Here is a 10,281-nt window from a genome sequence, read left to right on the forward strand (position 1 = left end):
TTTCCCCCCCCCCCCCCCCCAAAAACATTCCAAGTCAAAATCTTGATCTTCATTGACCAGATGAAGCTGTTATCCTCCCTCTATTCCTTGGTTCATATATGGAAGACTAAATTTCTAACCTCCTTTGGGATTTTCCCGGCATTGATCTCTTTTTTTGGCGTCTCCATCTTCTGCTTAATTCTTTTGGCCAACTTTCATGAGAACAAAAAGTTCTGAGATGTTTGAAAATGTGTGTCATGAAAAAGGCACCAAGCCCTGATGGATTCACAGTGGGGTTCCTTATTAAATGTTGGGAGGTGCTCAAACAAGACATCATGGGGGTATTCCACAATTTCCATTCTCATGCTTTCTTTGAAAGGAGTTTTAACACAACTTACATTGCTTTGATTCCCAAGAAGAAAGGTGCAAAGAAGTTAAAAGACTACATGCTAATAAGTCTCATCGAAAGCATCTATAAGATTATTGCAAAAGTACTTGCTGAGAGACTGAAAAAGGTAATGGAAAAGTTGGTAGACTCACAACAAATGGCATTCATAAAATGAAGGCAGATAAAGGATGCTATTCTTATAGCCAAAGAAGCGGAGGACTCAAGACAGAAACAGAAGAAGTCTGGTGCTCTTTGTAAGCTAGATATTGAGAAAGCATATGACCATGTAAATTGGAATTTCTTACTTAGCATATTACAACAAATGGGCTTTGGAGTGAAATAGATCAAGTGGATAAAATTTTGCATAGACAGTATTCCCGGTCATCATTAATGGTTCCCCAAAAGGTTTTTTCCATGCTCAAAGAGGTCTCCCCTATCCGCTTTTTTGTTCATAATTGCCATGGAAGGGCTAAACAGCATGATCAAAACAGCGAATCTTAATGGGTGGATTAAGGGCATTGAGGTAGCCATGAATAGTCATTATAGTCAGGAGATTACAAATCTCCATTACGCTGATGACACCTTGATATTCTATGATGCAGATGTGGAGCAATTGAGAATTCTAAGAATTATCTTAGTCCATTTTGAAGATATTTCTGGGCTACATATTAACCGGAGAAAGAGTTATCTTTTCCCAATTAATGAAGTAACAAACATGGAGGCTTTAGCAATGATTCTAGGGAGAGAAGTGGGGGCTCTCCCTACTACTTATCTTGGCAAGCCATTGGGGGCAAAATCAAAATCTACAAAGATCTGGAACAATGTCATAGAGAAATGTGAGAAAAAGCTTTCAAGATAGAAGTGTCAATGCCGACTTATATGATGTCCCTTTTTCCATTCCAATGGGAGTCACTCAAAGACTGGATAACATTAGAAGGAAGTTTTTGTGGCAGGGCAATAAAGAAACAAAGGTGTATCATATAGTAAAGGGGAAAGAAGTAATTCTTACCAAGGCTCTAGATGGACTGGGAATTAGAAATTTGAAGAATCACAGCAAAGCACTCAAATTGAAGTGGTTATGGAGATATTCTCAAGATCCTCAAAGCTTATGGAGCAAGGTAATCAAAGCTAAGTATGAAGTGGAAGATAATTGGATGACAAAACCAGTTAACTCAACTTATGGTGTTAGCCTTTGGAGGTCTATCAGAGTACTATGGCCAGCACTTAAATGTAAAGTCTCTATCAAAGTACAAAATAGTTCATTCTGGATTGATAACTGGTTAGGAAATCAAACCTTAAAGTCTTATTTGCTGATACTTTTGCTCTAGCTCAACACCAACAGAGATCTATAGCTGAAATGTGGTCCCCTCAAGGTTGGAATCTGATACTTAGAAGAAACTTAAACGACTGGGAGGTGAACAGAATTATAGAATTTCACAAGCAACTGAAGAAATTCACAGGAACCCAGAGTGGAGATAACACGCTGAGATGGCAGGAAAATAGCAATAGGAAGTTTAGTGTTAATGCAGCCTATAAAACGTTGAACCACCCAGATCCCAGTCACCAACTGGCCCAGGAAACATATACGAAAGACTAAAGTACCATATAAGGTTGCTTGTTTCTCATGGTTATTGGCAAACGAAGTGGTGCTCACACAGGAAAATTTAATCAAGAGAAAGTGGATTCTTTGTTCTAGATGTTTCTTATGTGAAAAAGAGGCGGAAACAGATGGCCATTTATTTCTTCACCGCAACATAACTAACCAGTTATGGAAGATCTTCATTAATCTCAGAGGTATAGACTGGACAATCCCTAGAAAGATTACTGAAGCTCTCCTTAGCTGGGAAGGAGCTGGAGCTGGAGTAGATGACATGAGCAGATGGAGGATGATACCTGCTTGCATCTGGTGGACAATTTGGAGAGAGAAATTATAGATGTTTCGAGAACAGTAGCAATACAGTACAAAAGATCAAACTTAATTATATTCTGTTGTTTTGTTTTTGGTGCAATCAAGTCTATTCAGAAGATACTATATATATCCTCGACATTTTAGGTTCTTGTTAGGATGGTAGGCCTGTTTTGCTTTCTTTTGCTCATATGTATATATGGTTTCAGTACATAGGTTGTACTGATTTGTGCTTAATACGTACAACTGTTACCTTCTCAAAAGAAACAAAAAAAATACAAAATGAGTGTATTTTTATTTGTTATATAAAAATAACATATTTTATACAATAATATGTATGTATGTATGTGTATATATATATATATACACAACATTTATACAGTTTATATACACATTTGATACACAATTGTACAATTTCTATACAGATTTTATACAATCTTGAACTATAATTATTATTCAGATAATTGAAATTAACATGTGTTTACTGCATACGTTTTGTATCATTATGGTATAGAGTATAGACAATTCCTATACCATAATGATACAGTTCCAATACCACATTCATATAGTTTATACTAGAAAACCTACGCATGTATAGCTCCTACACCATATTGATGCAATACTTATACCATATGGATACAATACTTACCATATTGATACAGTCTTTATACCATATCGATAAAACCAACATATTGATACAGTCCTTACACCATATCGATAAAACCCCTGTACCATATTGATACAGTCCTTAAGCCACATACATTGTTTTATTATTATACATACATATTCTATTCAATAATTATACATTTTCTATACAATTGTATTTAATTTTTTATGCTCATCATATACATTTATATATATATATATATACACACAAACACGTATATCTTTATATATATAAATAACATACAACAATTTCATACAAAAATTATACAGTTTACACACATATTCCATACACAATTATACAAATTCTATACAATCTTGAATTGTAATTATTATTCATGTAAAGAATGAATCTTAGGCATAACTTAACCTCAAAAGCTAGCTCATGAGGGAGGATTGCCCAAGTCCATATAAGGAGACCAATTACCCATCCCTTTTCCGATGTGGGATACTTAACAATTCAGATTATAGAAATTAACATTTGTTTATTGCTTACATTTTGTATCATTATGGTATAGATAGTTCCTATACCATAATAATATAGTTACAAAGCTGCGGACAAATACATACATAGCCCCCTAAATTTGATAAGTTCTTCCGTATTGGCACCTCAATTAGGCCATGTTCCTATTGAATCCCTAAATCCTTCATAAAGTGTATCAATTAAACACAATTAATGACACGGCATATGTTGTGCAATACACTCTCCTCTAGGAGAGGGAGAAGCAATAATCCATTTTTGTTTCTTTTTTATATTTTTTTCTCTTATCAATTGCAGGTCAAATTTGTAAAAACATCAAATGCATAGAGACAAGGAAATTGCATACTTGGAACATGAGAAATCAAAAGATTTATGCTTTCTACATTAAGTAGATTTACAATCTTTAGATGGATCTGAAGCTAAAGCCATGGTGGTTTTTTTTCTCCGACGAAAAAAATCAATTGGGTGTGTGGTTAAATCATTGTGCATAAAGAGAGAATCTGTTTTTGTGCTTTATGGGAGAAGAATAAGAGTGTTAAAAAAGGGGTTGTTGACTTTGGGGTAGAAATAAACCATTGAAGGATTTTTGAAAGTTTGAATTTTAGATTCCACAATGGGAATTTGAGCGTTTTCCTCCGGAAAGTCGTGACTATGACCTCTGAATTGATGCTTTTGACCTCTGTAGCCATTTGTCTAAGCTCTTTTGTGTCATGCAATTTTTGGCCATTTTTATCTAAGATTTCTCTTTGAAAATTATTTTTGAGAAGTGAGAAAATTGAAACAGACAACAAATAGGAGAACGTAAGAAGAAAAGTGGGTGATAATGTAAGAAGAGGGAGAAAGAAGAAATTGGTATCTGGTATGAGCTCTTGGTGCTTCAATGGTGGAAAGAGATGAAAACTTCTTGAGGAAGAAAAAGGCATAAAAAATGGGGAAAAAAATTCTTTCTTTTAATTTTGATTTGTTTTCCTTTGATGACGTGTATTTTTATCATTGGCTATAGTTTTCATGTCATGGAAAGTTGTTTCCACGCTCTAAATCTAATCTAGGATTGTGCAATTTGTGCTCAATTGACATAGCTTGAATATAGTTAAGGTGTTCAATAGGAATATGGCCTAATTGAGGTGTTAAAACGGAAAAAATCAACAAGTCCAGGGGGCTGCGTATGTATTTGGCCTATAGTCTATACTAGAAAACCTACGCATGTATAGTTCCTACACAATACTGATGCAATACCTATACCATATTGATACAATACTTACCATATTCATACAGTCCTTACACCACATCGAAACAACCCCTATACCATATTGATACGGTCCTTACACCATATTCATTGTTCTATACATATATCTTATATACATATATATTCTAAACAATAATTATACATTTTCTATACAATTGTATTTAAATTTTTTTTGCACATTATATACATATATATACACACATACACTCTCACAGACACACGCGTATATCTTATATATACGTATTTTATATGACAACTATACAATTTCTATATTTATCTTATATATACGTATTCTTCATAACAACTATACATTTTCTATACACATTCTATACCGTTTTTGAAAAATGGCTAGTTGGTGGAACTAAAATAGGAGAGTGGCTACCCCATGCCATTACTTTGAAAAATGGCCATTTTAAGTGGAAGTTCTTTATCCTAATGGATATGGGTTGTCCTTTTCCCTAATTAAAATGACCTGGGACCATTGTTTTATTATGCATCATCACGTGTCCCAACTATCGGCGCACATGACTCCTATTATCCAGTGGCTCAATACCCATTTTTTCAACAGCGACCTCTGGGTAAATGATTTCTGTCTGTTTCTCTTTCTTCTCTGTTGTCATTGTCGCTTCAACCTCCGACTGCTGCAGCTTTTCTCCAACTGGCATCGTACTATCTTCTCGATTAGAGCGTTTTCCCTCCCCTACTTCAGTTTGAATCTTGCCGGAGCTTCGCACCACATCAGCAGGAAAAAGCTTCCCTTGCCATCAGTTATTTTAACTTCCAATGGAATTTTTTCCCTGGGACCTTTCACCCTTAAGCGTGCCTATCTCAGGTGATTTTTTAGAGAGCTCTCCGCCTGTCACCATGCAACCACGACATTGCGCACCTATTTGTTTCATCACCTTCTCAGTCCATAGATGTAAACGTAGACCTAAAATTCTGACCCAGAACCAGTTGAAGTTGAAATCAGCTCCACTCCAATTTTAAAGCATGGTTTTTTCTCCTCCACTCCACCATAATAATGTGTTTGGCATTCTGTCTAGAATTCGAAAAGAATTTGAAACCCGTTCATGTCATAAATCTGGACACTGAATATACGTTTCCAAATTTGCTGAGTCCATCTTCTGATCTCACTTCGTGTGGGAATTTCATCATCTTCGGGGAAGCAGCCTACAAGACATTTGTGCAGTATCCCCTTATCCAGTTGGCACTCGGAAGAAGGATTCTCTGCTTCTAGATTGTGATATGATTTGAGCCCCCATTTACTCGTCTGGATAGCCTCCTTGTAGCTCTCTTTCCCCTTACTCCCAAATTGCTGGAGTTTCCTTATTCATTGATGGGATGCTGTCACTTTACTGATGAAAGTTCCAATTTTCTCAGTCAGTCCATTCCATCCCTCATTATACATTTTTCCGGTAGGATAATCACTGACCTCGTCAGTCCATTTACTGAAATGGTTGAAATGAACATACCATATTTGTTGAACTGAGGAGCAATAAATGTAGGTAGAAATGTCTCTGCATCTCCGGGATTTAAAAAACCTGCCTTTAATGTTTGATGCCTCCTCTAGCCTTTTGCAGATCCACAATAAAGCCCCTCTACTCAAAGTCATTCTCCTCATTGGTAGCCTTGCACTCTCCACCCACTCAAACCAAGTACTATTTGCCGTTTTGGATTCATTTAACTCTGACGATTTACTTCCCATCTGAAATAAATTCCATTCTCCATGAGGTGTAGGAAAGAAAGAGAGGAAGGAAGAAAGGATGTGATTTGGTGATGCTCCGGCAAAGGGAGGTTGCCGGAGAAGGGGGACCCTAAGGACCTTAGAGGTTTGTCTAGGGAAATGTGCCTAGGAGCTTTTTTTTTGGAAGTTCATAATTACCACGAAACATGAGGTGTAGGAAAGAAAGAGAGGAAGGAAGAAAGGATGTGATTTGGTGTTGCTCCAGCAAAGGGAGTTTGCCGGAGAAGGGAGGCCCTAAGAAACTTAGAGGTTTGTCTAGGGAAATGTGCCTGGGAGCTTTTTTTTGGAAGTTCATAATTACCACGTAACATAACTCTACTTAAAATTTTAGTTGCTCAAGAGTAGTGTTCTTATGTGAGATATTGTTTCCATATGGGAAAAAAAACTTTTATTTATTATTTTGGCACTATAAAGTACACAGTACTAAACTATGTCTGATGTTTAATGGATAACTTTGAGAAGCATGTATGAGGATACAACTAACTTTTATAACGATTATGCAAGAAGAATTGTTTTGAGTACTCATGAAAAGTAGATCAACACAAATAAGAAATTAGATTATGTGACGTCAAAAAAAGTTGTGTTTCAAAGAAGGTTTTCGCGGGGTTGATAAAGAAAGTAAAATTACAGAAACTAGAATTGGATATCTAGAGGACATTGTTGTTATTTGCCAACTATCCGGAAAGTTTCACATTACTAAAGTTCACATAGAACACAATCAACCTCTTGTTCCACTATTAACCATTCATATGTTTCTATCTCATAGAAGGATAAACCATGGAATTCATTGCTCCGGCAAAAGATGTTGGATTATGTCTAAAGGCTACTTCAGATCCTATGAGTCTCAAGTGTGTGCTCAAATAACAATGGGTTGTACTAAGAAAGATAAAAAGTGTTACCTTCCACTAGACAAAATGTTACGAACAAGGAGAAGCCTTATACTACTCGTACATGGGGTTTCCCCATCATTAATAAATTATACCTTATCTAAGAAAATGAAACAGAGAGAAGCAGGTAATGTGTTTCCACAATGTAGATTGGATAAGGAGCATAGAATAAGAACATAATGACACAGAAGATTTGTGATGCCACGAGCCAAAACTTTGAAGAAAGATGGGCTGCGTCATACAAAAAGATGATCAACTTTTCCCTTAAGGTGACCTCAAAGCACAGGAAAGCTCAAGAACAGAACTCGAACTCGACTAACCAAATTGGTTAATACAGATTTCTTATAGCACTAGACTTGATAATGTAAGTCATTTCAATCAGGTATATCTAATTTGAGTTTTCAACTCAATTGCAGAATAACATACAAACAATTATTAGTTATTTAACAGTTTATTCGCTTGTCTATAATTTTTTATTGTTCTATTAGCTTGTTTAATAATTAATTTGTTTATGATTGCAGGATTCAGCGTCACAAAGAAACATTATTTACAATTCTGATTCAAGTGCCCCCCAATTCATAGTTTATACGCCTTATGCCAACAATCAAGGTATCTTCCCTTTCGATGGCTTATTTTAGTCTTACTCAAAAGTTGACGTTAATATTAAGGCATCCATTCAACAAAAAGAAAATTTTGACAGACAATTTTTTTTGGTTTACTTATTTGCTTCATTTCCAGGAACCTATTGGTTTCTGTGCTTCTCAACATTTACAAAATTCTTATTCTCTTCCTCGCGCCCAGCTTATAATTAAGTGAAATTTCATTACTAATTTTTACAATGGATTTCATTTTACCATTATTGTAAACAGGCAAACAGTTCAAGGAGTAAAGAACCACTTTTCTTCAAGATAATAATATGTTTTGATCTATTCCAAAAGTTTTGACTTGTCGAATTTTGTTTCTTTCTTTGTGATTGATATTTTGGTACATTATCTGAAGAATATCATGGTATTTTTCACTCCTATCACAGTCATAACTATTACTTTAAGTAGTACAAAACAAGCATGCACATAGTGCACTGAATCTTTCTTTTATCAATTCAGACTATTAGTTCAATTCTCCATAACTCAGTTTCGATATAAATACTATTTACATTTCAAACACCGCTCGTGTGATTGCTAGATATAAATACCTTCTTAGTTGTTATAGCTCAAAGATTTATGTTGTTGCATCACGTAAACATTAACCTGTTGCTGTGGCATGCTGAGTCAAAATTTTGGGCTTAGAGCACATGTCAGTTATCTAAGGCTGTTGATGATTACAGGAGTAAAAAGTAATGGAGCAGAACCGGTCCCTGGTAAAGGAACTTTTCTATCCTATTATTATCTCTTTTCCTTTTATAGGATGAATTTTGTGGTTGTGAAATTCAAAAACTTTTTCTTGCCTTATGTTTTGGATTTCGATATTTCTCAACAAATGGAAAAAACTTCAGATTTGGACAGACAACCAAACGACACAGAAAAAAAAAAAGCAAGAGAAGGAGAGACTAAAGTTGCATACCTACTCGGCCAGAGAGAAGGCCAACACACAACTCGGTGGTAGAATAAGCAACATTTAGTGAAATCAACATAAACAATCTCCTCATCTGCTTATTCCCAGACATTACACCTCGGAAAAACAAAGACGCAAATGAGGAACCGCTAAATCTCATATTCAAACCATGGAATGCATCTTGCGGATAGATATTGGGAGGTGGTATATCAATGCTCGATACAGTTCGAGAGAGAAAAGGCTTTCCAGAATTGTTGGAGATTATTGATATGGGCATCTGTGGCTCAGCCAATTGCTGAAAAGAACCTTGCCGTGAAAATGCGAATCTACGATCACTGCTGTCGAAATCAAAATCGACACTCCACGGTCTAGGAGACTCGGGCTCCAATTTCCGGTAATGGAATGACAACGGCGATGGCTGATTCATGTCCTTCGGTTCGGAATTTTCCCTCTTATATTGCAAAAGGAGACTTCTGGAACTCCGAGCATGATCTGTTTTCATTACTCCCAAGATTATATTACAGTGACAACAAAAATTCGATCTACTTGAAAGTTCTGTCAGTATTGATATTCGATTTTTCATATTATAATTGGGTAATCAAATTAATAAAATATTTTTTTATCAATTTTTGGTTTATCGATTTTAATCCTTAATAATTTGGTTTTTGATTTAATCAATGAGAAATTACTCATAATATAGAAATAATACTCCCTCCGTTTTAAAATAAATGAATTATTAAATTTTGACACACAAATTAAGAAAAAAACATCAAAGTTATAAATTTAACATAAATTTTGATTTTTATCCTTGAAGTCTCTTTTACCCAAAAAAAAAAAAAAACTACAATCTCTTTTACTTATCAAATCATAAGGATAATTTTTAAAAAAAATTCAACGATTTACTTATTTTGAAATATCAATAAATACCCCAACAATTTATTTATTCCTAAATGGAGGGAGTAATAACTAATATGAAAAAAATCAAATTTTAATTGCAACCAAAAATCCTACATATTGTATTTTAATTTATAAAAATCTTCAAGTTTGAACTAAATATTAGTAGAAATTAAGAGTTTGTATAATTGAAATAATAGGTTTGTTAATTTGTAGAAATTAAAGAGAAATATATAATGAGTCATATATATATATATAATATATATAATATATATTAGTAGAAATTAAGAGTTTGTATAATTGAAATAATAGGTTTGTTAATTTGTAGAAATTAAAGAGAAATATATAATGAGTCATATATATATATATAATATATATAATATATATTAGTAGAAATTAAGAGTTTGTATAATTGAAATAATAGGTTTGTTAATTTGTAGAAATTAAAGAGAAATATATAATGAGTCATATATATATATATAATATATATAATATATATTAGTAGAAATTAAGAGTTTGTATAATTGAAATAATAGGTTTGT

General features: G+C 34.2%; 1 protein-coding gene across 3 annotated transcripts in view; it reads right to left on the reverse strand.

The window, feature by feature from the left end:
* LOC107863672 (metal tolerance protein C2) overlaps positions 1 to 9,408 on the reverse strand; it is a 44,843-nt gene extending 35,435 nt beyond the window's left edge. For 2 of the 3 annotated variants that reach the window (XM_016709712.2, XM_016709711.2), the window contains exon 1: positions 8,855 to 9,408. In XM_016709712.2, the coding sequence (XP_016565198.1) occupies positions 8,855 to 9,347 (493 nt within the window). In that variant the 5' untranslated portion in view covers positions 9,348 to 9,408. The remainder of the gene's footprint in view (positions 1 to 8,854) is intronic. The other variant, XM_016709710.2, reaches the window with a different exon arrangement.
* Positions 9,409 to 10,281: the final 873 nt, after the last annotated feature.

Source organism: Capsicum annuum, chromosome 3 (assembly GCF_002878395.1).
Source record: "Capsicum annuum cultivar UCD-10X-F1 chromosome 3, UCD10Xv1.1, whole genome shotgun sequence".
In the NCBI taxonomy this organism is placed as follows: Eukaryota; Viridiplantae; Streptophyta; class Magnoliopsida; order Solanales; family Solanaceae; genus Capsicum; species Capsicum annuum.